This window comes from Echinococcus granulosus (genome assembly GCF_000524195.1).
Source record: "Echinococcus granulosus chromosome Unknown EG_S00010, whole genome shotgun sequence".
NCBI classification, from domain to species: domain Eukaryota; kingdom Metazoa; phylum Platyhelminthes; class Cestoda; order Cyclophyllidea; family Taeniidae; genus Echinococcus; species Echinococcus granulosus.
In genome coordinates, this window is record NW_020170390.1 from 1,587,696 (window position 1) to 1,615,277 (window position 27,582).

A 27,582-nucleotide genomic window follows, 5' to 3' on the forward strand; every position below is an offset into this window, starting at 1 on the left:
GCCTCCTTATTCATTTAAACGTTAATTGAGTATTTCGACAGACATTTGGGTTTGGAATTTGATAATTCAATAAAGGAGTACTTGGATCTGCAAATATTGCTGTTGTAGATGGGAGATGAAGGAATTTACACTTGCGTCGCCCACAATGTTGTTGGCAGATCCAAAATTGACATCGAGTTGGATGTACAGAGTAAGTTCCCGTTGAGCATATGTGGATGACTTAATCAAGGTTTACCCTCTAAATTTTATTACTTGGAATGGTTTTTATGCGACTGTAGCTGGTGATCCACATACAGTGCCTGAAGTGCAGTTCATGTTTATATATAACTGCCTAATGTCGGCGTCGAGGGTGTTCTTCCCGTCTTTTCCGCCTTTACTTTTTTTCACTGCAGCGATTTACTTCAGTCAGGTGTGAAATAGTCCAGTCCACATCTTACCCCATTAGGTAAATTGAGTTTGGGAAGAAATTTGCTTTGCTGGTTGGCAATTCAACAAAATGTCCTGTAGAAATTTCATTATTAATGGTAGTAGAGCCTGATATTAACGAACCTCAGGATATTTTTGGCAGATAGTTTGCAGAGAAACTTTAAAATCCATGCGGATGAATGTGTTAATTTCCCTACTTCTTCAATGGAATAGCAGGTACCTGTGCCACTGCGATTCTGTTAAGAGTTTGATAAAGTGCTTAATCAAGGGTGAAGTTATCAGAACCAGCGAAATTTCTAAAGATGATACCTGTATCTACTCGAAGAAAACGACAAATGTGTCACAGTACTGCTTGTTTGATGGTCCTCCTTAAATAGCAAAGCCTCGCTTCATTGATGACACACGCCTCACGACGGTGGAGATCACACAGGGTAAGGTAATGGAGCTGCATTGCGAGGTGGAAGGCGACCCAAAACCAGAGGTGGAGTGGCGCAAGGATGGACGCCTTGTGACACCCAAGCGTGGCTCTTCTAGTGGTGCCGGCGGTTTCATCCTTTCCCCCGACGGCTACGTCCTCACTGTCTATTCCGTGACCGATGCCACCAGTGGGATTTTTACCTGCTCTGCCATTAACACGCACGGCGCTGTCTCAAAGGAATTTCAGGTCACTGTAAGGAGTAAGTGACGTCAGTCGGTTTATACATGCATTTGATACACAATATTTTAAGAATTCCAGGCAGAACACTATCGTAACCACCATAATCAAAAGCCTTTTACTTCACAAAGTAATTCCCCTTCAAATCTACCGGATCATTTCAGTATAGCTTCTTCAGTTTTGTTTCTGAAGCTCACATACAAATACCCTAGTTGGGAAAATTTTCAGAGTAGATCAAGTTCATATGCGTAGCCCGAGTATATTGTCAAAACAAGTAAGTAATTGTCGTTAATTCCTTTACACTTTGAGTCAAAACGCAATAGTCTGTAATGATGCATTACGAACCAAAGATGTTGCGTGTATGCTGACAAATAAAGCATTCTCGAATTTAGCACCCCCGAGTATCTCGAAGGAGGGAGTAGGTGAAGTGGAGATTGCGCAGAATGAGATGACATTGCTGACCTGCATGATAAGCTACGGTCATCCTCAGCCAACTATTAGGTGGTTTAAGAACGGTCAACCACTGGTTGAGATTCCTGGTCGCGTTCATATTGTTGACAATGGACAAAGTGTCGTAAGTAGAATCCCGATTTTCGGCATATCGCTTCATGATAAATTGTCTTATTTTAAAACTTCGCCATTGCAGTTTATCGAGATATTTAGAAATGCAGATTTGCTACTAGAATTGGTACCAGTTAGTGTTGATAAAAGTTCTTAAAATAATAAGTCATGAACAGGAGTAAAAGAAGTGATCATGTCAATTGTCTTAAATTTAAAATCACATCCACTTTATTTGTAACCCGTGAATTCGGACAGGAAATTCGAGGAGAGCGGGAAGAGGAATCGGGTTCTTACGAATGTAGAGCCGAAAATGAAGTCGGTTTTGACTCCCGCTTCTACCAAGTCGCCGTCCTAGGTAGGCTTCTATGACGCAACTGCCTACTCGTTGAGGCTAAGTAGCTAAATGCAACAAAAAGTTGTTTCTGCGATTAGTGCCACCAACTTACACCTCTACGCACGTCCGTCGTCGCCTCTTGGTGCGTACGGGAGAGCGCGTTGACTTGGAGTGCGGAATGTCTGGCTTCCCTGAACCCGAGATCTTCTGGTCCTGGAATGGCCGTCCACTGGAGGCCAATAAACTCGATGACCTTGGAGTGTCTATCCGGCCACCGCGGGAGGGCACCTCACAACTCACGATCATGTACATGAATGGAGATCTGCAGGGAAAGTAGGTGCAATGTCATACTCGTACTACAATTTGCGGTCTTTTGAGCACGTGTACTGAAGACTCAAATCTGATAAAAAAATTAAGGAAAAGTATTAAATAACTGATGGGTTACCATAGGCCCTAGAAATCAGTCGTTCTCTTAGTTTTTAATCCATTTGATCGAGTATTTCTCCTTGCGTGCACTAGTCATGAATCGTTTGTATTTCCCTGCTAGCTACACTTGCATTGGTCGAAATCGTGGAGGCACAACTTCGATGGACTACGAGGTTATTCTTTTGAGTGCGTTTAACTGCATTATGTAGCTGATTATATACGATTCAGTACTGTATGTTTTCCTCTCTTGTCACAACTAGCTGAGCCCAAGATAGTGGACTTTGGAGAGAGAGCCGTTGTCTTCTTGAATAACACTATAACACTTACTTGTGGAGCCTCGGGAACACCAAAACCAAGTATTTCCTGGTGGTTCGAGGGGTCGAGGATCATTCCCTCAATGACGCCCGGTTATAGGTATGCAAGCGATCCTACAGCACTCCGAAAGTCTTCCTATCAAACTTATGACGCCCTTATTTTTAATTAAGTCCAATTTCGTAAGTTTTAGAAGTTTCTTAACCCTGTGATCCTTGTGGTAGAATATTATATTTGTCTCTAAATGCATGATTTATTAAATGTTACTTTTTGTCTACTAACACCCAATATCATGATTTTTCTGCCACTGCGTGGTAACAAGCCCATGGAACAAAAGACCAGGGGTCCGATCAAATAGACACCCACGTCTTTCGAAAACAATTTTTAGACGATGAATTACCAGAGGTGCACCAGACACTGAGCTTAAGTTGTACCTCAAGCGAGCGCGACCATGAGCCCAAATAAAGTATTTGATAATGAAAATGCGTTGTTATGTACCAAGTAATAGCCACCGATGGTGCTGATGGTCCACGCAAGTAGTTTTAAAAGGCATTCTCGTATAACCATGGAGGCAATGAAAAACTCCTCCACATAGCATCATCGCCTCAAAGTCATCTGCTTATTTTGCACATTGTAGAAGGTAACGATTCGCATATTCTCTTGACTTTGCTTTCCATCAAGTTGCTTGCTCGGAAAGTACTCACAATGGGCATGAAACACGAGAATTTTCCTTCATGCATTTTCGACGTCTTGCGCAAATGATAGAACCTATTGTTTGTACGTTAGTAGAAATGTGCCATCAGATCATGAAAATTAATTACGAGTGCATCCATTTGATAAAGAATTGTCGGTGACGGGAACCTGATGATCTACAATGCGCAACGCCATCATGGAGGAGATTACACCTGTATTGCTGAAAATGAAGCAGGACAAGACTCAAGAGTTGCAACTATTACCGTTTTCGGTAAGTTTGCTGTCAATTCAATTTTACACCTATCGCAATCAAATTCTCTTACTTGGAAGTGCAGTACTTCAATTAACCATGAAAAATTAAAAATATAAAGGTATTTTCCTGGTAAAGCACCTCTTTTAGTTTCTTGAAAGCATGGACTTTTAAGAGCTTAGAACGAGGCGCCTGATCGTAAAATGTTGCCGTGACAGAAGTGAAAATCTACTGCACACTGGAATTTTGAAAATTAATCCATACCTAAGCTGTTGACTGGGACGCATTGTACACAGACAAGTTCAGTCTCCTAGTTAGATACTAAAGCAAACCAACAGAGAAACTGACGCCATCAATAGGCCAAAACGGAATGGTTTTCAATAAGCGTTACTTCGCGCAATAAGTACAGTTTATTCACAGTACTGTGAATAGATAGCAGATTTCCTCTTTGGCCATTGTATCTATGGTAATGTCTGTTAAAAGATACGTACCTAGCGGTAATTCATATCAAACAGTCTGAACTGAGTGCGTAAAGCTGTTACTTCTTTTTGTGTCACTTTTAGAGCCCTCCGCAGAGCCACCAATATCGCAGAATATCACGACAATTACGATGGGCGGAAACATCACATTCACTTGCAAGCTCACTTCGAATCCTCCTCCCAAAATAAAGTGGTACAAAGATGGTGTCGACATCTTCTCTATCATGCCTCAAGGTTAGAGTTGGCCTCCTCATTAATCAGATACTTCCTTCTCAGAATATAAAGGGGACGTTAAATTTTGGCAAGGGAGACTTGAATTACTTCTTCTGGTATCTATATGCTTGTGATTGGCTACTGATTACAAGTCCATTGGTCTTGCCTTTATTTATCTTCTTTTTTGATTAAACCATCAATGATAACAATGACTTTTAAATTTATTTAGATCGGTTCACGGTTTCTGCAGATGAGTCAACCTTGACCATCTACGACGTACAACCGGAGGATCAGGGCCAATATAAATGTGAAGCTGAAAATATTCCCGGGAATTGGGATCTCTCCTACTACCTTGAAGTCACTTGTAAGCACTTTGTTTGATCACTTCAAGTCACTCATAAACGGAAATCTCTTCCGTTAATCTGCCACCTGTCAAATTAAGGTAGGAATTCTGCCCACATGATATCACTGACAAGCTTTCAGACAAAATAGCGACCAGACTTATCAAATGGTTTCTAGGTCACCGGGAGAAGTTTGTAAAACGTACGGATGTCCAATCTCCACTTTTTATCCCCAGATAGATTCATCCTCCTGATAAGATAATGTAGTTGCTGCTAGTGAGCCCACGCGGATTGTCAAAGTGGCTTCGAAATAAACCATTTGAATGTGGTGCTCGGTGAAATGCTAATCCAACTAACCCAATTAAATTAACGTGATTAGTCTGATATTGCCCATTTTACCTTTTTTTGGAACACGTCTTAATTCACGATAAATTGAGGTGGAGGCTGAAATACCAAATACAGACGTGTCAAAGCCACTTGTTTTGGAGGATAGAAGTCTTTCCGGCGGAAGAAAATCACAATTATTGTTTGGTGCTTTAGCATCGCCGGGCATTCTGGTAGGGTCTTCGTCACGACTGAAGGAAAAAGTGCGTCAGGGTCAGGATTTGCATCTGAGGTGCATAGCTATCGGCCACCCGGAGCCGACCTATCAGTGGCTGAAGGACGATACTCCCATCGCTTCCACCAGCATCCCTATGGGGGCGGGCCAGTCGGACAAGAGAGTGGAGATCTCCACAGTAAGCAAGCGCTATGCCCTGCATGACCAGGGTCGCGAGCTCGTGGTTTTTGCTGCCAAGCCCGAGGACTCCGGCTCCTACACTTGCATCGCCACCAACGTCGTTGGACGTGATCGACACACTATGCAGGTCGCCGTCATCGGTATGTGCTCACTCCGCGCCTTGCATCAGCGTCACCCATTGTTGTCAAAGTATTCTTTGAGACTACCACAATTTGGACTGCTATAAACGATTTTATGGAAAGCAGATGTTAAAGTACGACAATTGGAAGATTCCTGGAGCAATAAGCGCCCCATTTGCAGTCTAAAGAAGGAGGTTTCTGCCATGTTTAAATGAAAGGCTCGCCAACCAAGGCCACATCGCTTTTCGAGCTGGTTTGCTCAAATGCGGTTCAAACTGCTCCATTGCAATGTTGGCTTTGGGATAATCGTGTTTTCCTTCGTTTAGACCTGCAGATGTCCTATGAGTTATAGCTTGATCAGTGACCTCCCTTTCTTTAGTTTGAATCTTTTCCTCGAATTTGTAGTTGTAAGCATAAATTTCAAGTGTCTAAATTAAAAGATGTATGCTGTTGCAAGGAGCCTCCGGAATAAGTTTTCAAAATTGGCAGAACAAAGGCAAAACATTTAATATGGAATAAAACTGGTATAAAAGGGCATCAAGTGGAATTACATTTTAACTACTGAGTTCAACTTCAGCCAAACCCTTCTTCGTGGATGGCTTGGATCATGAGACTCCAGAGGTGATTCGTGGAGAATCAGCCCTTCTCTGGTGCAATGCCTCTGGTTTCCCACAGCCCAAGATAAAATGGTCCACGGTACGTTTAGCCTTTGGAGCTCTATCAAATCACCCTTGCGTCAGGGTGAACGACAAATAACTTGTGTATCGTCCCTTTCAGCACGAAGGCGAGGTCGACCAAAGAAACGCAAACATTCAGATACAAAGCGAGGGACGAGCACTGTTCATTGCTAATGTGACACAGGCCAGTGCCTCTCGCTACACTTGCACTGCTACCAACGATGCTGGCGAGGCCAGACGTATCATTGACCCTGTCATTGTTTGTGCGTGCCTACATCTATCTCTGTGAATCAGGATCATGTTTCCTTGGACTAAGGTCTCCCTTGGTTATAACTAGTGCAAAATAGACACATCAGCCGTTTTTCCCTCACTTTTTGATTTGATCAAATTAGTGTTTTTATGGGTACTATAATTCAGTGACATGGATCACGTCTGAAGGGAATCATACGGTACACCTTTTGTACATGCGGAATGAGGACATAGAATACTAGTGCCACTACAATTTAGAACTCAGGAGCTCCTCGTTTTGACGTGAATGAGTTCGTGCTCCGCAGAACATTTGGTACATTGCACCACTTTCCATCTTTCAGATGCTCCTGTGATCATTAGCCATGAAGGCGAAAACCCACGGCCGGTGGTCCGAAATGGAGAAACGCAACTTTCCTGCGACTGGGACGCCTATCCGGACGCCAAGGTTGAGTGGTTCAAAGGTGGTGAACCGATTAACGGCTACGATTTTCCCAGGGCCAACTTTTCCATTCGGAACACTATGGTACGATCTTATCCTTGTAGTCCTGTAACATGTCAGCATAACTTACATGCTTTGTCCGTTTTGGTTTCCGCATTTGAAAGTCAATATTTCACAAAGACTTGTTTGTACTTCCGAAATAATTTTAAATATGAAAGTTAACAACTAGAATAAATGAACTTGGCTGAAAGAAAAGTAATTTACAAGACAACATCCGAATTTAGTTAAACGCATATTTGTGCCAATTCTCTAGGTGCTAAGGGTCCAGTCTTTGCAATCATGTAATTATGGGATATTGATACCTCAATACATCTGCCAAATTTACCTAATTTTTGGCTCCCACAAATATGACATATTTGTCAAGTTATATTCACCATTTTACTTCTAGCATAATAATTTCCTAACTTTTTGTAGCTTTATCTGCACAACGTAGAGGCCGAGGACGCAGGAATATATCGTTGTGTAGTCTCCAACAGATTTGGTAGTACAAAACGCCAGTGGAATGTCCTAGTAATGAGTAAGTCAATCGTTCAACACCCACGCCTCTTGGGTTTTCTTGATCACACTACTACAATTACTCTTCAACAGTTATTAATCGTTCGATGGGGTTGCAGTAAGAATGTAAGATTGGAATAAGCGGTATGCCATGGTACTGAAGACGAAAGTCCCTTTGACCTTAGAGTTGAAACCATGTGCAATTACTCTGCTTCACACCCATCACATCGCCACATCCTGGCCAGTTTATTCTAGAGACCCATCCAAGTAAATAAGTGGGTTTGGTCAATCAGGAAATTTGAAATCAATGGACGAGACTTAAGAAAAGTGCCTCCCTAACGTGTATTAGTGGTATGACTCCTGCGTATGGCTTCTTGCAGAATGGTTACCCAAGAAGCTTGATAAGACATTGATGCTCTAATATTCTATCTCGTCTGGGCTTCTCGTCAGACCTGAATATATCAAGTGATTTCCTCAAGCAACTCAAGTTTGCCTCATCTATTCTAGTGGTAATATCCTTATCGATAGACTCATACAAATAAAACATTATTTTACTCTCTGAATGTCAGTTTTGAAAACACTTAATTTTGCCTGAGGTTTAATAAGAGATATTAAAATTAACAATTGTTGGTGGCCACATAACCTTACTTGTCTGTGACAATGCAGGAGTCTCGAAATAAAATGTTTCATATTTGGAGATAAGGACATCTCGGCCTGGAATCCGTCAAATAGAAACCTTCTTGAAGCGACTGAACATTCCATCGGCTGTGAGCTAACTATGGTCAATGAAATGTGAATGGGTTCACACCTCTATATTAAAAGTAGGATCATTACTACATGTGTGAAGACCCTCCTGTCATTTGGGATTACGTGATGATCCCATCACAAAAATTTAATCCCTCACTTGGACAATAGGTTTGTCAAAATGAAAAGGTGCAGCTGGAACTTAGACTTTACAATAAGTCACAATTTAGTTGTTTAAATAGTCACTTAATGCATTAATGTCAATTGCAAAGTTCTGGAGGACGTGCACTCTGATAAGGAGGCCTCTCTTCTTTTTGGTACCGACGTTTTGGCAGTGTACTAGGTCAGGCAATTGGCATCTATCGTTCTATAGATTTCCAAAGCAAATTCATGCAATAAAAGCCAAAAAATGGGTGCAAATTTGTAAGACATGAGGGCGCTTGCTATTTTGGCTGTCATCGTGCTCACCGCTGCTAAACCACAGCTCAAACACTTTTCACAAAGTGGCCGACTCGTTTTTGCCGGCTGCGGCAAGCCCATCTGCAAAAGTGGGGAATTCAGAGGCTTCAATTGCTACCTGGGGAAATGTAGCGTCATCTGCTTCGAAGGTGGTTGCTTTGAGAATGACATTTCGCCCGTCGAGGACTTAACTGACAGAGGAATTCACGTTCATGTTACACAAGATGGTGGGAATAAAAAGTCTAGCAATGAAACAGTCTCACTACCGCTTTTTGTTGGATACAGTAACTGCACTACTGACTTTTGCTCCCATGGTAGCTTTGAGAGCTACGATTGCAAGGATGGACTCTGCTCCCTCATCTGCAAAGGAGACAATTGCTACCAATTGGAAATTACTGAATAATAACGGGGAGTGGAAGAATTGAAAATTCTCTCAATAAAATGATGGACAGTTTAACCAAGTACATTTTGCATTTTGTTTACTTTACTTCCAAGCTTGAGCAGCACTTTTCCCATAAAATAATTCATAAAATTAATACACTTCTCAAATTAATCGCTAAAAGCATCCATGTGCCTGGACTTTACTAACAGACCTTTAATCATGGCTGCAGTTTCTGTTGGCTAAAAGGCATTAATTAAGTAGAAAGGAATGGTGGCTGACAGAGTAACTACGTGGAGTTGACTGATTACATTTAAGTATTACAGAAACGGCTTGGGAAGTGGATAAGTGCAAAATCTTTAGCAGTCCCCGTGGTCTTATGCCCGATCTTACTGTTACCACACAAGATGCTTTTAAAACCGAACGCTTTAAGTTAAGACATGATGTCTCTTATACAGGCCCACCCAGATTCTTATTCACAAGTGAGGAGGGAACACAGGGTGTGCCTCTGGGCGGCAGTGTGGCTCTCTTCTGTGTGGCTGAAGGCGAGCCAAAGCCAATGATTAAGTGGACCAAAGACGGCGCCCCCATTACTGAGGCTCAGGGTCGTTTCCAAATCTCCGATGATGGCGTCCACCTCCGGCTGCCTGCAGCGGAGGAAAACGACGCAGGTCGCTACTCCTGCATCGCCTCCAGTCCTTACGGTGAAGTCAGCAAGCATTTTGACATCAAGGTCATTTGTAAGTTTTTTTCTTTTAACATCTTTTCACTTTGTTAACCTGTAATTCACTTTGTCAGTACCATAGATTTAATTCTACAACTCAAATCAGCGCAGCTCATTAAGCTTTGAAATGACACGAAATATTACTTATCCGATGAGACATCCATAGACCAATTTTGATGAGTTTATAATGCGATATGATTAACCGGAGACGTTAAGAGCAAAATACATTTCTTTACTTAACTTTTAGCGGTATTCTTTTCTTCTAGACGCTCCACGTCTGGATGGTGACGGACAGCGACAGTATAGCATTGAACGTACTGTGGGAAGTAGTGTAATTCTCGAATGCCTCGTAATAGGCAACCCAACACCGTCAATTGAGTGGTACAAAGACGGTAGCAAACTGGAGCCACTTCCTTACCGGTTAGTAATATCGTTTGCACTAGGTTTAATTTTAAAAGTATTTGGGAGTGCTACTACATAAATGATAATGATTTCACATTATTAAACCGATTTCTTAATGTAACGCAGTGCTTGCTTCAATTGTATGAACTGTAGCAACTATGGATGATATTAAATTCATTCAACATTGTCTCAAACGCTAAAATAAATGCCAGGAATTAATACATAAACGTAGGTTTTAAAGTAATTTTGCTTTTTCCCAAATTCAGCTATCGCCTCCTCAACCAGAAGCGCGAGTTAGAGATATTGTCCATTCAGCCGGTGGATGCCGGACGCTTCCGATGCGTTGCTTCTAACGAGGTCGGTTCTTTAGAAGTCAGCGTCGACTTGACAGTTGGAGGTACGTGACCATAAGCTCATACGAGACAGAGTAACGAACCATCTCCCAACTTCCACTATTCCTGTGTAGCACCACCTAGGATTGATAGAGGTCGCCTGCGGAGTGAGTACGTGGTAAAGGAGGGCGACGAGTTGGTATTGCCCTGCCCAGCCACGGGTTCGCCAGACCCACGCCTCTCCTTTACTCGCAGTGAGCTTGACCCCACTACCCAGACGGTGGTCGAACGTCCTCTGGGCGAACAAGGAACCGCCTCCGACAAGGATTCCCTAGTCAGGCGTGCCGTTGTCTCTCAGGTGTTTTTTTTCCCACAATACTTATGCACTTACTACAGATTCAACTATGAAAATGTGACATGATCCACTTTTAAGTTACTTTGGATTCTATTTTTGGCTTACGGTTTTGCGTTCTGATAACTGTATTGAGTAGTATACATTGAAGCGATTTAGCACTTTTCATAAGTAATAGATTATTTGGATAGACCTCAGCTTGCTCTTCTGTTATGCGTGGTTGTATTTTACTCTATAGGATCGTCAAGCATTGACAATTTTCCGAGTTCAAAAGAGTGATGCTGGTACATATCAGTGCAACGCAAGCAACGAGATTGGATGGGACACGATGAAATATACAGTTCGTGTAAGAGGTGAGGCCATTTCCTCTTTGAAGATCGCGGTGAAAATCTACAGACCGCCACTGGTGGAATAAATACGAAGGATTTAGAATATTGAAAAAGTTACATGCAGAAATCGGATACAGTTGTTTTTGGTCCATTTTTGAGCACAGGTTCTTGCATTTATTTTGGTAAATGTACTCCTTGGTTTTCATTTTCGATCACCATAGTCTAAACCATCATTGTTCCAAAAATTTGTTTATTAAGAATTTAAGTTGCTTAGTGATTTTCGGAAATTTAGAACAAAGCTAAGAAAGTCGTAATTGCTGGTGATTTGATTGTCTTGCAATGTTTGCATCAAGTGCCACCGAGCTTTGACACATCAAACATGCAGCCAGAAGTGCAGTGGTTTGTCAACCAGACGCGCTTTCTTGACTGTCCTCTACATGGTTTCGCTGATCCCCCACCGTTGCTAACGTGGGAAAGGCACGGGATATCAGTAGTCAGCGGACCAGCAATCCAGATCTCAGCCGACGGCTCCCGGCTCACTGTGCCCCGTGTCAGCCTCTCTGACGCCGGTGACTATAAATGCATCGCCTCCAACGAGGTCGGACGCACCTCGCAGACCTTCCATGTTCTTGTTCATGGTGAGTCACTTAAACTCCCCATCCCTACTAGGTCGGTAAACTGATACTGATTGAATAGGATGTTGATAGTAACAAAATAGATGTGAATTTTATGAGCAGACTAAATATTTGATTACCTGTATTTGTTAGTCCGTCCTCGATTCGTGGATCCAATGAGAAAGATCAACATTGAGGCAATTCAGAATCAGACGATATACATGTCCTGCGAGGCCACAGGAGACCCGCCGCCTCGAGTCACCTGGTTTAAGCGTGATGTGGAGCTTTTCCCACCCGGTTCCTTCCTTACCAGCAGTTCAACCCAGGACTCACACAAGACTGTGATGCCCCTTCAGGGTGATCAGATCCTCCAAATTACCAACGTCCAGAAGAGCGATGCTGGGGATTACGCCTGCATGGCCTCCAACGGTGGCGAGGCTATTGAAAAGAAATTCAACCTCACCGTTATCAGTATGTGTCTCGCATTTTCCCCACTCATATTTACTGACTAGATTTTCCAACTACTTTTAGTTGTCCATTATCTTAATTATGTTCATTTACGATCCTCTAACAGCCTTTAGCATACTTTTCCTTATGCTGACCAATCTGTTCCTATCAAGATGGCTATCGCAACCACAACTGCTAATATTAATATAAAAAAAGCTAATATACGTCCTCCTAAGTTAACATTATTTTAGGTTTATTATCATCAGAAATGTCGGTTACCTATGAATTACCCCTTTAAGCAAGTAAACCAGGGCTAGTTTTTACCTTGTCTAATATAGCTGCAGAGGAGATTTTATATCGTGCCTTTCGTAGTGCCACCAGTGATTCTAAAGCCGCAGGGCTCTCCCGAGGTTCATTCGACACGCGAGTACGTACCTGAGACGTTCCACTGCCTCATCCGCGATTACAACAGCACCCAGCCAGAGATTGTGTGGACGAAAGACGGGTCGCCGATCCTCATGTCGGAGGATGGGGACTACTTTGTGGTGCAAGACAGTGGACAAGTGCTCACTGTGGTTCGCCCTACCTCCAGCGAGAGCGGTACCTATCGCTGTGAGGCTAAAAACAAAGCCGGTGTTGACAGCCATCATTTCAAACTCATTGTCACTGGTACGCTTTTATTTTATTATTTCCAGTGCCACCCACAAGAAATGCAATTCCGTTTTTCAATCTATCCAAAATGTGGACATTTGGACGTGGGGCACTGATGTTTTGAATTTACTTTGCAGCGGCTCCCCGCTTTCCAACTGACTTTGTACGCTATCGAGAGAAGTTAACGCAGCAGATAGGCTCGCAGGTACGCCTTACCTGCCCTGTGACGGGGTCACCACCACCAGTGGTGACATGGTATTACAACGGCTCACCCCTACTACCGTACACAGTGCCCTCCCATTATTCATTTGATATGGACAACCGAGTGTTGAATTTCATTTCTGGACAGAAAGACTCGGGCGAGTACCGCTGCATTGCCCACAACGAGGCGGGCAATATCTCCAAGACATATGAGCTGGAAATCATCAGTAAGGGACTCTGTCTTGGGGTTGTACAAGTTAAATATTACTCTAGAAACTAAAAAGCATCGGTTTGGTTGACTTGCAGTGCCTCCACTGGTGCGTCTGGATCGGGCCGAGATGCGCGAAAGGGAGGGGTCGACGTTCACTGTGCAATGTATTGCCGAGGGCCATCCACCGCCGAAAATTGAGTGGACTCGTAGTACTGGTGGTCTTTTCAGAATCGGTACAAATGTCGATCTTGCGTGAGTGTCCTGTAACCACGAACACAGCCTGTTTATTTCCAGAACTGATTGTATATTGTATAAACGTCTCTTCATTAACAGTACTGGTATATTGACAATCACAGACGCTCGAAAAGAGGACACGGGAGTATACACGTGTACAGCCACGAACAAGATCAGCAGTGACTCGAAGACCGTTGATATTCAAGTAATAGGTAACATCTCTAGCGTTTGACAGTGACTATATATTGTTTTACAGAATGTCACATAACTGTTTGGAATTTCAGAACGTCCTCTTATCCAGACTACAACTGCTCCAGTTGTTGTGAACGAAGGCGATCAAGTGGTTCTGCCTTGCACCGTCACTGGAACTCCGCCAATTCAAGTGCATTGGCGACTGCCTTCTGGTCAACAGATTACACAGGATGAGATTCTTGGGTTTCAGGTTCTTCCCCAACAGGTAACCAACCGAGTAGGGTGACTTGAACAAGCTTTGTAGCACAGCCTATTGAAAAAGAATCGAGCTTATATTCTTAAAATTACCTGATCCTTTTGGTATAAGCATCTTCTACCCTTTAATTTTAGGGCCTCTTGATCGAAAGTGCGACAAGAACCCATGCTGGTCTCTACAGATGTTCAGCTAGCAACGAAGCCGGAAGCCAGAATGCTGTAATAAGTCTTGAGGTCTTGGGTAAGTGAAGCAGTTCAACAGGACCGATTCAAACGGACGCACATATTTTTCAACCAAATGAATGACTGATGAAGAGTTCCATTATGATTCCTATTAACACTTTTGGTGTTCAAGTGCCCCCGAAACTCGTGCGGCCCGCAACAATTGAAGCCTCAGGCAAAATGAACTCAGTTCTGCAACTCAACTGCGAAGTTGAGGAGGGTATTCCAAAACCTATTGTCATTTGGGAGCGCAACGGAGTCTCCTTCAGTCGTACCAAGAGCTTCTACACCACCACAGATTCAGGCCTCTTCATTTTTAATGCGCTCAAGTAAGACCTACTCTCATGTAGTCGATATTAACGAGAAAGCATTTGCCTGTGTTTGGCCTGCGATCTTACAAGTCTTTAGTCTCGACAGTTAGAGTCAATGCATGCACCTAATGAATGTAACATTTTGGTCCACCTGCATATTTATTCAATTGATGGTGGCAAGGCCAGTGTGTCATGAAGGGCTTATCACTTTTAACTTTTAAATGTTCCTTTAGGCCTCAGGATGAAGGAGAGTGGATTTGCGTAGCTAGAAATCCTGCTGGTGAGGATCGACTTGCCTTCAATGTTATTGTCAGCAGTAAGTTCTACTTTACTCACATATGTAAGCATATTCCTTTAATGAATGGATGCTTTACCCACCCTCCGTACGTAATTCGCCGCAGCCCCACCACGCGTCTCGATGTCGTTGTCAAGTGTCGGATATGAAGGTCAGTCAATTACCCTTGATTGCCAGGTTGAAGGCAAACCAATCCCGGAAGTGGTTTGGGAGTTCAAAAATGAGCCTGTTGGTATGACTTTTGGCTCGAGAGCTAGACTTGACTCGCCCACTCGCCTTACAATCCATAATCTTCAGGTGAGCTTTGCTATTCGGAATCACCATGGGTAAGGGAATGTTAGATGCTTAAATAAACAAGGATTTTAGCCGTAGTTAAGCAACAATGAGATATACAGAGAGTAGGGCTACTCGATTTGTTATCCTACAGCCAGAAGATGCTGGAAACTACTTCTGTATTGCAAGCATACCTGGCCAGGATCGAGTTATGGACTCCACTTACTTGACTGTTTTTAGTGAGTTACATATGAAATATAGCATCTAAATTTGGGATGCTATGATTTCTATTCCTCTGTCTTATCTTTATCTCAGCCATTCCGACCTTTGTGAGTACACCAAACCGCACCATAGATGCTTTTGAAGACAGATGGATTCAGTTCCGTTGCACTGCAGATGGTCATCCGAAGCCTGAGATTAAGTGGACTTTCAGAGGCAACATGATTGGAAGTAAGTTTGTATTAACAATCTCACTGCTGTCAAATAAGGTATTTTAGATCAACTGACGGTTTCACTTCTCCCTCTTATAGGCAACCCCAGCCACAATGGCATCGGGTCGCTAATCATCGGCCCACTGAGGGAATCGCATTCGGGTCAGTACGCTTGCATTGCCACCAACGATGCCGGCAAGAAAGAGCACACTTTTCAATTCACCGTAAAAAGTAAGTACTGCAAGTGTAAGCAGTCCTTTTTTTTTTCATTTACCCGAAACTAATCGGAATTGGCCAATTCATCATGATATCTTAAAGACTGGCAATTTCATATGTGGCAATTGTTTTTTGTTAAGGTCAACTTTATCAAAATTTTGACTTAAAATTGGACAATTTGAATAAAATAGTCTATTATGCGCCAAATAATGTGGATAACGGCGCTCAATTTTTGGTGCTCTAATTTTATTTGGAGACAGCAAAATGGAATATCCTATTTCATGAATTTTTTTTTCATTTTAGCTCGACCAAAAGTCCACATGTACCAGTCAGACGAAGCTATACGAACCAATGAGATGGCACGACTCTACTGCAATGTTAGCGGCGATGCTGATTCAATCGTTTGGCTGAAAGACGGCATTCCAATCAAGAGTGACCAGCGTGTCAACATTGAAAATGACGGCTCTAGTCTAGTCATAAGTATGGCGCGGGTACGTTTCTTCTGCTCACTTCGTTTTGCAAGGCTGAAAGTTCACTTATTGCTTAACATACGTGAACTTCTTAGTCGGTCGACAATGGCGTGTACCAGTGCATCGCGGCCAATCCGGTGGGTGAAGATCTAGGCGAACTGAGGCTTGTGATTGAGAGTATGTTTGTCCACACAATGTCTGCGTTACTTTTCAATCAACAGTAGAATGCATGAGTGTCGATTTCACTTTGTAGGCAAACCACAATTAGTTAAGACACCCGCCAATTCCACGGCCTCTCTGGGCGAAATCATCACTCTGGAGTGCCAAGCAGAGGGTCACCCAACACCAATCATCTCATGGTACCACAACAATGTCACAGTACGAATGAGTTCTACACACTCCATCATTCGCAACGGTTCACTCCGGTAAACCAAAAACGATATACAAATTAAACTTGCTAAAAATGCATCAAAATTTGGTCGTTGCCATTAAAACCTTTAGAACTCTACACCAGACATTGTTTTATTCAATCAATGAGCATATTTCACTTTTGAATCGCTAAAGCAAACTGTCTCGAATTGAGGGTTCAAGAAACTCACGCACCACACGAGCAATTCTATCAGAGGGAAGGATAGTCGTTCTGTAGCGCCTTGAGACTCACCTGAAGACGAAAGAAGGCATAATGCTCCAGCAGAATACGTACTGTTAATATACAGAAGGGATTGAGAGTTGCTGCCATGAGCCGGAGGCCAGACCGTCCGGCGGACGTACAATGTCGTGGCCCTGAGTGGCTTGTTACTACAGCTGAGAGCTAAACACACAATTAACATATTACAGCTTACGCTTGAAATTTTTAGTCCCGTATAAAACATGCTGTGGGACTTCTTATGAATAGTGGTGCTAAAACAAAAAGGTGGGTAATTTTCACTTAGTTAGTGATAGAAAAATTTTCAGACCGCTTCTCAAAATGAAGCTTAGAATCAAGTGTTCTTCATTCCTTGTAGGTAATCAAAGAGCCCAAAACTCACATGGTGTACTTTTTAGGAATTCTATGAGCACTTTTCATGTCAGAAATGTGAGTAATTATTAATTCAGCCAAACGCACTTTTTTGGTCAAGATGACCTGTTCTACTTCGAGGTGCAACCCTTAAGGGAATGCAGACACGACTTCATAAGCTACACAAACCTATTAAGTGGAAACGATGAGCTACCATTAGTAAATCTTAGGAGCTGATACGGATTAAAGGGGGTGTAAACGACTGAAACTTTCATGGACAGGAGTAAGGGAAGATCTCAAGAATCAACACGTGATCTATAGAGGTTACCAAAAGTAATCAAAGAACGTTTGAAAGGCGACTTTAATGAAATTCTCTAAACAGTTTAGATGAAATTCCCTGAAGAAAGCATTAACTTAGAGCAGTTTAGAAGGTAGATCTGCATGGGCATTAAAGCCTGCATAAAAATTTAGGGTTGCTCAATTGTCTTAGATTCTTAGTCTATAATGACATTGCTTCTTTCGTTAAGGCAAGATCAGTAGAAATTTACAAAAAGGAAATGCTTCTAGCGCCAAAATTTATTGTAGCAAGTGTTTGAGGCTGCATTAGCCTTTTACGGCGCTGTTGCCTGGGTATTTCAGAATCGTTGGCGTAAGCGAAAAGGATGAGGGCATCTATCACTGCGTGGCGTCTTCGTACCAGGGCGAGGTGATCTCCGATCCTGCAACGATCCAAGTTCAGATTCCGGGTGGGTGGTCCGAATGGATGCCATGGCAGCCTTGTAGTGCCACCTGTGGTCGTGGAGTTCAAATGCGGTAAGCAAATTACAACTTGTTAGGTTTAAATATGGCAAAATTCCTCCTTCGCCTACTATTTAGTCATTAAAAAGGAACATGCTCACCTACGCTTCTCCTTCCCATTGCTAACTTAATTCGTGGTTATCATTTGAGCAAAACTGAATACCTACCATTTTTAAACTACTTTCGAGGCATAATACATTTTTAAGGTTCCCATCTGTGATGTGACCATGTTTTAAACTTAGTTTAGCTCATATTTATATATCACCGACGGTTTGCATTCACAATGCATGTAATGATTTAAATGTCACTGCTAGTCCTCTTAAAGCCCAAAACTCAAACTCAATAACAATAAAGCAAAGGTTACGTTTCGCAAATAGCCGCTTCCAATTAGACGACCGAAAGTGTTCCGTTCTTTTGTCATATTAATACATATGCAGTACCAAGTAAGAGAGAATAGCAAAACGATATTTAAGTGTATGCGGGTTTGTTCAATGAAATTAGCTCATCTATGTATTTCTATCTTTTCTGGATTAACTATTCGTAAACTGATACCTCATTGTTGTTTGTGTGAGTGATAAAAATCAAGCCCATGAGGTTGAGGCATTTCAGAAATAAAACGTTTGATCACAAAGTTTTGATGCCTAGTGACAACTGGTTGTTTTTATTGTTGTTGGCATTCATCACGTTCCAAAAACCTGCCACGTCTTGAATATGCTAAAGTATGCTTTGGACTCTTACTTGTTCTTTCTGTCACAGTTTGTGCTAGGAAGTGGGGCTAAGGCTGTTTTTTGCGAGTAGCATGAAATAACTCTCTGGTGGTCTTGTATCCATTATTACGAACCAAGAATGGCATCGTGATAGGTTAACAAAGGATAAAATGCCGGAATTTTTTAAAAATACAGGAGTGACACAACGACTCAGAGCATGTCGCATTTTCTCAGTCATTTGTGGTCATGGAAGCCAGTGATGAGGAGTGTGTCAGGGTAATCTGGTGGTATTGGGATTAATGCACCTATGGGAGGAGAGGTGGCATTTATAAGTCATTAGGGGTGGCAGAGCCTTTTGCAAAACGAAAATTAGGACTTTACTTATTTATGATTGCATCATGATAATAAAAGTCTGATAACAAAACACTTTGTTAAAGTCCTTCATTAGGTTAACAGCCTAATCGTAAGTTGGATTGACTATACACTAGTGTAACTTTAGTCCAAAGTGAAAACAGACGAAGCTGGCATTCATAAATTGCCAAGGAATACATGAAAAATGGATGGGCATGTTTTTGCAGGGGTTCCAGTTGTAGGAAAAAAAAAAATGGATTGATTTCCTGTCGTCATGCTCTTGCTGAATCTCCTCCCCTTGGTAGACTTCCTTTATTTGTGAACAGTGTATAAAAGTAAAGTTTCTTACACCAGTTTTGAGCCTAGACGCTAATTTCATTCCTCAAAGAGAATCGTTGTCATGACTGGGGAAGTCTGCCTTTAAAACCTCAATTCTCCCGATCACATCAAACACCAAATTAATGGCTTAGCAATAAAATAGTTGCGGGAGTTTGTGGTGCTCTAAATGGTGGTTTTTGCTAATACTTAGTAAAGACCATTTTAAACATACTTCAAGTTTCGAAAATATATGAAGCATTCCTTACTCCTACACATTTGAAGCTTTGGGTGCTCGCATTTCGAAATATGCATTGCCTATACGCTTAAGAATACGGAAGCAACTTCAATTAAAATGTGCCTGTACAACCCCTTGATGCAGTGTTATGTGGAACCTGTTCCCTTCGAATTGCTTTACGTGGGAAAAGAAAAGTAGCGGATACAACCAGCGTCTACTTTAGAGCCTTATTTTTTTGAAGAGCAAGTGAATCGGTGAAGAATCGTACCATCGCAGCAGCAAGACCGACTGTAGTCGGTATGCGTGTCCCTATTTAATGACCTCGTTAGCCCGTCTGTCTCCTGTTTCGGCGGCTACATGCGAGGCCACTTACCTCGTGTAATAGGGGATGTTTTATTGGGCACGATGAATATACATCGTTGTTTAATTTTATAACGGGTGTGAATTAAGGCAAGAGTCTTCCTCGTCACCTATTTCTTCAAATGATGACTCTGCCAACAAAAGGAAGGCAAGGCAGGTATTATTTGCTCAAAGCAGAGCTAATGTAGTACAAGTGTTACTGTTCACAAAGTCAAGTTTCTCTTGATCAAAAGGCGTTTGATCTAAATGAAATTTGAGCAATCATGCAGCAATAAATTTTTTTCTTTTTATAAAGCACATAGTTCTATTTCATCATCACCGTGGTACATTTGAATATTATCTCCAAAAGGGTGCATTTTAAAGTACAACTTCATTCTTATTATAAAAAATCCTGATGGAAATGCCAAGCACTATTAGTACACACAGAGTGACAACTATCCGGCATGGAAACACGAAGGAGAGGGAAAGGGGCGCGACTGAAATGCATCCAACCCGGTTTACTATTACAGCTAAGAACCACTTAGCCAAGTTACCTTCTCCACCATTGTACAAAATTGCTTTCCTTTTAAACTTACCTACGAAATAATTTCTTCTGACATCAGGCACATTCAAGATGCATGATGTTCAATTGAGAAAAACCTTTCATTTTTCAGTATTTTAGGGAATTTTTTCCGACCCTTTTAACATCTTAAAGGTGACTCAGGGATTCCCACCGTAAAAAGAGAAACGTAACGTTCTTTCTCCTGCATGCCAAAAATTATAACTTCTTGAGCATTCGTAATTTTGATGTACTTCTTTCTTCACCACCGTCAGTTGATTTGATGCGGAAGCAGCTGCCTATTTTTGGACTGCTTAAATTTCCAAATTGCCTCCTCGGCAGTAGATGTGAGAGGGTTGCGGGTTGTGTACCGTTTTATTTACTTCAACATCTATAATAGAATTTATTTTGTGGTGAAAATGAATGGACCTTCGTGTAGAAGAGCGAAGGTCTGAAACTTTATTGGCAAGAATAAAAACCTGCTATAAATGCACTATGCAATAACATTGCAAATAAATTTTGACTATATTTTGAGTAGACTCTTTTGGTGCTAAATCCATTGTGCTAATTTGAAAAAAACTGTGCTGAAAACGTACCAGTTTTTGAAATTTGACTCAGCTGACGAAATCATTGGCTCATTATTTAGGATTTGCATGGTTTGGCCAAAATTAACTCCACAGGGCTGCTTACTTAGGCCTCATCTAAATACGCTCAATCTAGAAGCAAGCTTTTGTATAAATGACAATAAAACTGGTTTTTGAAAAGTATGTGCTTTGTTGGACACTTATGCAACTTTTGAAAGCTTTATTATGAGTGTCAGACCTAAGATGGCAGACCATTACAAAATCCCATTTTTGGTTCTTCGTGATGTATACCGGGCCACTGGAGGGTCGTTATGCCACTCACGGTCAGCAGTCATAGTTTTACAGAAGGAACAGATAAGTGCCCAAAGCATACTTCAGCATATTCTAGAAGTGACAACTTTTTTAAGAATTCACGAATACCATCAACAACTAGTTGTCACTAGTCATCAAAACGTTGTGATGAAATTTTCCAGTTCTGATATGCCTTCACCTCTCAGACTACTGTCCTGAATACGAAGGCATGCATAATACTCGGGCAGAATAATGTACTGTTAACGTACAGTAGGACTTGGAGCTACTGGCATGACCCGGAAGCCAGGCCGCCCAACAAGGGTACAATGGCGGAGCCCCTAAGTAGTGCGTTAACAAAACTGGGAGTCAAACAAACAAATAAAGTACTATGTGAGCCCTAATGAGTACCTATTAATGAATAGTTAACCTAAGATGGATTGGAACACACATATGAGCTGCTTTTTGCTTAATAATCCCCCATACGTCCAAATATCGTGTGATTGTTCTCCCCTTCCTGGACCTTCATATGCGTCAATATGGCAAAAAATGCGATATATGGTAAATTAATGAATAAGCAGGACCAATCGCTGATGCAGTGATTGCATTATCTCTCCTCTCTATTATCCGTGAATGATGATATGATCAACGTAGTAAGTAGTAAGGACATCGAACAGATGTGTAAAGTTGCAGTAATGTTCGTAAGTTGTTTCGAAACATATGTTGCGTTATTTAACTGTGGTATTGGTGCAAAATATTATCAGGGCCATATCAGTAAGTCCACTTTCATTCGTAAAGCTTGGGTCACTGAAAATGCTTAGCTAAAAACGACCTTACCTCGGCAAGTCTGCCTACCTTCACAGTTATTCCCAATTTTGATCAATCATCTCACACCTATTTTATAGCCAACAAATTCTTGCTTATGCAGTATTCCGAATTTGATAGCACTGTTCCCTTCATTTTCTTAAATATTGTTCTTACCCAACCTCTAATGGGGGAAAAAATAATAACATCATATGTCAGTTTAGATCTGAATGAATCATTAACAACCACTTTTGATCATGGTAGCATCTTCGAAGTTTTTAAGCGTCACTCTTATGTTTCTTTGGCCAAAATTACGACCTCATGGTCGCCATTTTGAAGCTGACGGGTAAAATAAATTAGAATGCATTCGCCAGGATTATTAAATGGTTCTATTGACTCCAGCTCGCGTTTTTAACAATGGAAACAGACGTGCAATGGAATTTGAAATCATCACCAAACTTTTTGGCCACGTGAGCTTACGTTTGTCTAGTTGTAGGGCCCACGTCACCTATGGAGATTGAATAAAATGCAACGGTATGGAAGTAGAAGTCATTACATCCATACAAATGAGATTGGAGTCCAGATGCCTGGATGGAATAAGTAGAGTCTATACCAATAGCCTAAGAAACTCAGAAAGATCCCTACAGTTCTATATGCAGATATGATGGCTGACTGATAAGAGATTGACCACAAAGTCGAAAGAAGGTGCTTTTTCCTCTATTCAGTGGGAGGTTGTGCGAATCGCCGGCGCCTAGGAACGGTGGTGCCTACTGTGTAGGTGAGAATGCCGAGACGCGGGCATGCTTGCAGGCCTTTTGTCCGGTGGACGGGGTGTGGGGCAGCTGGGGTCCCTGGAGTGCTTGCTCCTCCACATGCGGCGCCGGTCTTCGCCACCGCAGTCGCAAATGCGACTCTCCGCCTCCTGGCAATGGTGGCAAGGTGAGTCTCACCTCTATGGATATTGCATGACTCACTTCAAGGTTACCAGACAAAGCGGAAGTTCCAGTATTAACAACTCTGCTTCATCTATGAAATTGTGTAGCGAGGTGGTAAGACGTATTTATCAACAATGGGAGTATTATAATTGTCACTGGAAGAGTGTATGAGACTAATCACATTCTCGGACCTTGGGATCGCAAACTACCAACTACTCTGAAACTTTTAATGTCTTTCATGACATTATTCAAGGAGCTATTGCGCCTCTAACCAACTAATCTTGCGTTCTACTTAACCTGAGATTGCATATTTAATTCGTAAGTGTTGTGCCAAATTTCAAAAATCGTAAGACTACATCCATTGTTTCATTCCTTCCAATAGTACATCACATTCTATGGAAAGAAAGCCTTAAAATATGGCTTACATAAGTCTTCAAACTATTTTTGACTTAATTTAATAGAAAATAGCTTCTTTTAGGGGTCTAGAATCAAAATTTACATGGTCTAAATTGCAAGCAGAATAAAGCTGGTCGTGTTTTGTGAGGAGCCATCTTTAATCTGAATGAGGAGAAAGTTTGTAGAGTCCATATCACTGCTTTTTAAGTTTTTCATTCCCCGCAACTTGAGCAAAAAGTTCCATCTTAGAAGTCTAAACTCGGTGCTTTGAGTAACATAGGTGAAAAATCATTTCCCCCAGAAAGTACGCTGGCATCCGTGCGTTAAAATATGAGAGAGATGGCACGAAGTTTGCAATTACTCTCTTAAAAAATGATATCCTATTTCTAACTTGGTAGCGTCTCATAGAAACCGCGATGAATAAGTAGAAAAATTCGTGAAAGTTCGTTTCACCTCAGCCTTTTCCCAACTAGGCATTGGTGATTGACAGTAGTAAAGGGGAATATAAGTTCTCAATACCTCGACTTGTCTTTTTAGTGACCCTATCAAAACCATTTATGGTCGGAAGATTAGTTAAGGAGGCAAAATAGCCCCTAAAATTCATACCCAGAGGCGTATACATCCAAACCGTTTTTTCGGTTAGTTCATATTACCTAAACACCACGGTAATAAAGCCCTACAATAAAACTATCTTTTGTGTAATTGCAAAATTTTTCATCTATGCAGCATGTAATGCGAATGCTCGTTTTATTTTCTACATAAACAAAGTATTACGTGGAGCTGCTTAGCTTCGGACCAAAATACTGGGTTGGAATAAAATAAGAGTTGTTCCATTTATCATATAAAATCTTTGAAGTTGTGATAACTTTAGCTATAAAGCCTTCTTTCTCTCACCAGCGACTTATTGATAAAGGCTTGCTGTGTTTGTGGATACATTGTAAAAATATGGAATAGCGCATCTCTCACGTCAGTTGGCGATTTAACCGAAGACACTGGGAGAGAAATCAATCCCACAAAATAATCGCCACCAGATTCAGACCGATGTATCACCACCACATCTGAGTGGTTTTTACGCAATTATAGCCATGCCCCGGTGAAGCGATGGAGGACGTCCTCTGTGAGGATCTACCCCTGTGTCCGGTCAAAGGAGGCTGGTCCTCGTGGGGTCCTTGGTCCAGTTGTTCACGAACCTGCGGTGCCGGTAGCACCCAACACCGCGAGCGAAAATGCGACATGCCCCCGCCAGCCAACGGTGGTCTTCTTTGCATCGGACCCGAGAGCCAGGTGAGCTCTAAACCCGAAAAGCAAATTTGCGATTAGAAAATCACATGGTTAAATTCTCATAGAATTTGCCTCTAATGCGAAGAACACGGAAGGAAGTGTTTCATCTGCGAAAGAAAAGAACAACGGGAAGCTTAGTTCATTCAGTGGGAGTTGCTATCTCTAAAAAGTGGTAGTTTCAATAAGACTTTTAATGGTTAAATTACTGAAAACTGCAAACTCCAAAATTTGCGACGCTTATCTGACAAAATAATTTGAGTTGAAAGGTTCGTTGGTGGGAAAAAAATAACCAAAATTATGCTGAATACGGTGCTGACTGCATCAGGAAATCAGTAGAAGCAGCCTTTATCACAAATGATGTCAGAAAAAAACCTTATAAAGGGATTTTCCAAAAACAATTCATTTAGTGCATTGAAAACCAATATTTTCTACTTGAACTGATAATTGTCAATCTTTGAGAGTTAAACGAAGTCATTTTTTACTGTATTTGTGAATGTCCAACTTTCAGGTGCGAGCTTGCGAGAGAAAGCCCTGCCCTATCAACGGTAGTTGGGGTCAATGGAGTGCCTGGTCTCACTGCTCCAAGAGCTGTGGTGGTGGAATTCGACGAAGAACGCGTCAGTGTAACAATCCCTCACCACGATTTGGCGGAGCACCCTGCCAACCTCAGGGAGGCGATAGCGAAACTACCGAATGCCAGGAAAACCCCTGTCCAGGTAGCTATCACCAGCCAATGCGTTTAGCACTTTACACGTAGCCTCGATAAATACAGACATACGAGAAGCCAGTTAAATACATTTAAAATATTCCTTACTTCTGTTTTCAGTCAAAAAGTCACTGAGAAGTTTTCATTGTTCTTCCTAAAAAAATTAATAGTTTTTAAGTCCAGGTTATTCGACCTTAGCTGTCAAACTTATTTTTCAGGGCGGTGGAAGAGCTTGAATAAGCTCTTTGAATACCTTATTTGGAAAACAAACTGTCCCCACAATCAGTTACTTTGCTTTCTTCCCCGAGTAAGCGTGTATGTGCTTTCTGACCGATTGCGCAAAAAGATGATTAACAACCGCAGCAGGTTCCCCTCTGGGCTGCTGCTACACATCTAATCAGATCCGACACGCAAATCATTACCATTTATGCACCGTCGTATATTCGGGCGGCACGCAATATGCCAAATATATGTGCACACGTGAATATACTACCTACTGTCGAGCTTAGACAATTTCGCTGTTTTACCAAATGGGTTTGATCGAGTGACCAACAACGCGCCTTTACTCACCCACAAAATTCCGATCTTATTTCTTGAACGGGGACTTAGAGGGAGGATTTTTTTGCGTAATTATAAATTGAGGACTAGTATCAAACCTCTTTAAACAGTTGGATCTGCATTTGGTCCATCCTAAAATATATTAGATATGTGCATTTCTTTTTGGGGAGAGTACTATAAAATTTGCAAATTCATATCCCCCTCTAAATCTGCCATCTAATCGACTTTTTTTTCGCTACGTAAATGAATATATTTGTATTTCGTGGTTATCTCTTCTAAGCTGCTTATAACCACGAAATTTGAAGGTGAAACACCTTATAATATCAAATTATTTGGTATTTTTCTATTATTTTTATAAATGGTGAGGAATGTGCATTACTCGCCTTGAAGAGAGCACGAACGAAGGCTTTTCTGGGAAATCTATTTGGTAGCTCTCTATGCAGTCGCATAAAACTATCAATCATAGCCCGACATCAGCAACTTAGCTTTTATTGGAAGCGCAATCTCATCATGCAAGCACAATGTATTCTGGAATCTTTCCCACATAATTTAGTTATTTTATTATAAACCGGCTAATAAGTCACTTTTCCGACCTGTTGTAACGACCTCTCTAATGTTGTGTAACTCCAATTATCACGAAGCAGAAATTTACACAAAATCTCCTTTATTATATGGCGTTAGTACCGATATAATTTTTTGAGTCCACAGCGTATCCGGAAACGCTATGCAATAGTTATCCAGTTTTTTTAACTAAAATAGTCAATGGAGAATGGTCCAACTGGTCCTCATGGTCGGCTTGTGTCGGGCGGTGCGGCGTAGGCATACAGTCACGCACTCGTACCTGCACGGAGCCAGCACCGTCCTACGGAGGACATCTGTGCCGCGGAAGCGCTAAGGATAGTCGAACCTGCTCCCTACCCTTTGTGGATGACAGTGAACCGTGTCCCATTGCGTCGGGCAGTGGCGGCGGCGTTGACGCCAACTGGTCCTCGTGGTCCGCCTGGTCCGAGTGCGTGCCTGACTGCTCCTCCACCGAGGGCGAGTCTGGCGAGGGTGGTCGACGCCACCGCACACGCAACTGCATGACTCTGCGAGACGGGAAATATGTCGCCGCGCAGTCCATTCGTGAGTGCGAAGGACATGCTGAGGAGGTAGAAAAATGCTACCCGCCGGCGAGCGGCTCATTAGATTGTTTTGGTAAGTAAAATCGGCCTATTTAATTAGCAGTTTTCCCACGTAAAATGCTGCATCTATGGGTCCGGTGAAACGCATTCACACGGATCAAACGGTCGCACCTACATAAATGCGTGTTGGCTGTGAATGTTTCTTGCGGCAGGCTCTAAAATGATTAGGGAGAGTCTTGCGATCACGCCTTTCCATGTGTGGGCTGGGAGATGCACAAGAACTGCTGTGAGATTGATGATTAGCTTAGGAAACGACGAAACACCATTTACTTGAAGGAAACATTACGTAGCCTATTTCGTCAAATAAATCGAAAATATAATCTTAAAATA

General features: G+C 41.9%; 1 protein-coding gene across 1 annotated transcript in view; it reads left to right on the forward strand. All coding sequences in view use genetic code 11, as the record gives it.

The window, feature by feature from the left end:
- Window positions 1-27,582, forward strand: part of EGR_02369 (Hemicentin-1) — a gene marked incomplete at both ends in the record, with an annotated part of 45,794 nt that overhangs the window by 7,564 nt on the left and 10,648 nt on the right. The window contains 42 exons of the mRNA XM_024491618.1: window positions 109-190; window positions 804-1,103; window positions 1,474-1,655; window positions 1,898-1,997; window positions 2,075-2,309; window positions 2,524-2,588; window positions 2,663-2,816; window positions 3,557-3,678; window positions 4,221-4,370; window positions 4,579-4,713; window positions 5,231-5,569; window positions 6,126-6,244; window positions 6,326-6,488; window positions 6,816-6,997; window positions 7,388-7,490; window positions 9,509-9,790; window positions 10,041-10,194; window positions 10,443-10,573; window positions 10,643-10,866; window positions 11,099-11,266; window positions 11,482-11,827; window positions 11,957-12,274; window positions 12,623-12,919; window positions 13,039-13,329; window positions 13,409-13,565; window positions 13,647-13,759; window positions 13,832-14,004; window positions 14,130-14,235; window positions 14,350-14,545; window positions 14,761-14,843; window positions 14,929-15,119; window positions 15,250-15,334; window positions 15,411-15,545; window positions 15,626-15,757; window positions 16,046-16,233; window positions 16,308-16,389; window positions 16,466-16,637; window positions 17,849-18,022; window positions 22,918-23,131; window positions 24,607-24,807; window positions 25,313-25,520; window positions 26,828-27,265. Coding sequence (XP_024354124.1) covers window positions 109-190; window positions 804-1,103; window positions 1,474-1,655; window positions 1,898-1,997; window positions 2,075-2,309; window positions 2,524-2,588; window positions 2,663-2,816; window positions 3,557-3,678; window positions 4,221-4,370; window positions 4,579-4,713; window positions 5,231-5,569; window positions 6,126-6,244; window positions 6,326-6,488; window positions 6,816-6,997; window positions 7,388-7,490; window positions 9,509-9,790; window positions 10,041-10,194; window positions 10,443-10,573; window positions 10,643-10,866; window positions 11,099-11,266; window positions 11,482-11,827; window positions 11,957-12,274; window positions 12,623-12,919; window positions 13,039-13,329; window positions 13,409-13,565; window positions 13,647-13,759; window positions 13,832-14,004; window positions 14,130-14,235; window positions 14,350-14,545; window positions 14,761-14,843; window positions 14,929-15,119; window positions 15,250-15,334; window positions 15,411-15,545; window positions 15,626-15,757; window positions 16,046-16,233; window positions 16,308-16,389; window positions 16,466-16,637; window positions 17,849-18,022; window positions 22,918-23,131; window positions 24,607-24,807; window positions 25,313-25,520; window positions 26,828-27,265 — 7,690 coding nt within the window. The remainder of the gene's footprint in view (window positions 1-108; window positions 191-803; window positions 1,104-1,473; window positions 1,656-1,897; window positions 1,998-2,074; window positions 2,310-2,523; window positions 2,589-2,662; window positions 2,817-3,556; window positions 3,679-4,220; window positions 4,371-4,578; window positions 4,714-5,230; window positions 5,570-6,125; window positions 6,245-6,325; window positions 6,489-6,815; window positions 6,998-7,387; window positions 7,491-9,508; window positions 9,791-10,040; window positions 10,195-10,442; window positions 10,574-10,642; window positions 10,867-11,098; window positions 11,267-11,481; window positions 11,828-11,956; window positions 12,275-12,622; window positions 12,920-13,038; window positions 13,330-13,408; window positions 13,566-13,646; window positions 13,760-13,831; window positions 14,005-14,129; window positions 14,236-14,349; window positions 14,546-14,760; window positions 14,844-14,928; window positions 15,120-15,249; window positions 15,335-15,410; window positions 15,546-15,625; window positions 15,758-16,045; window positions 16,234-16,307; window positions 16,390-16,465; window positions 16,638-17,848; window positions 18,023-22,917; window positions 23,132-24,606; window positions 24,808-25,312; window positions 25,521-26,827; window positions 27,266-27,582) is intronic.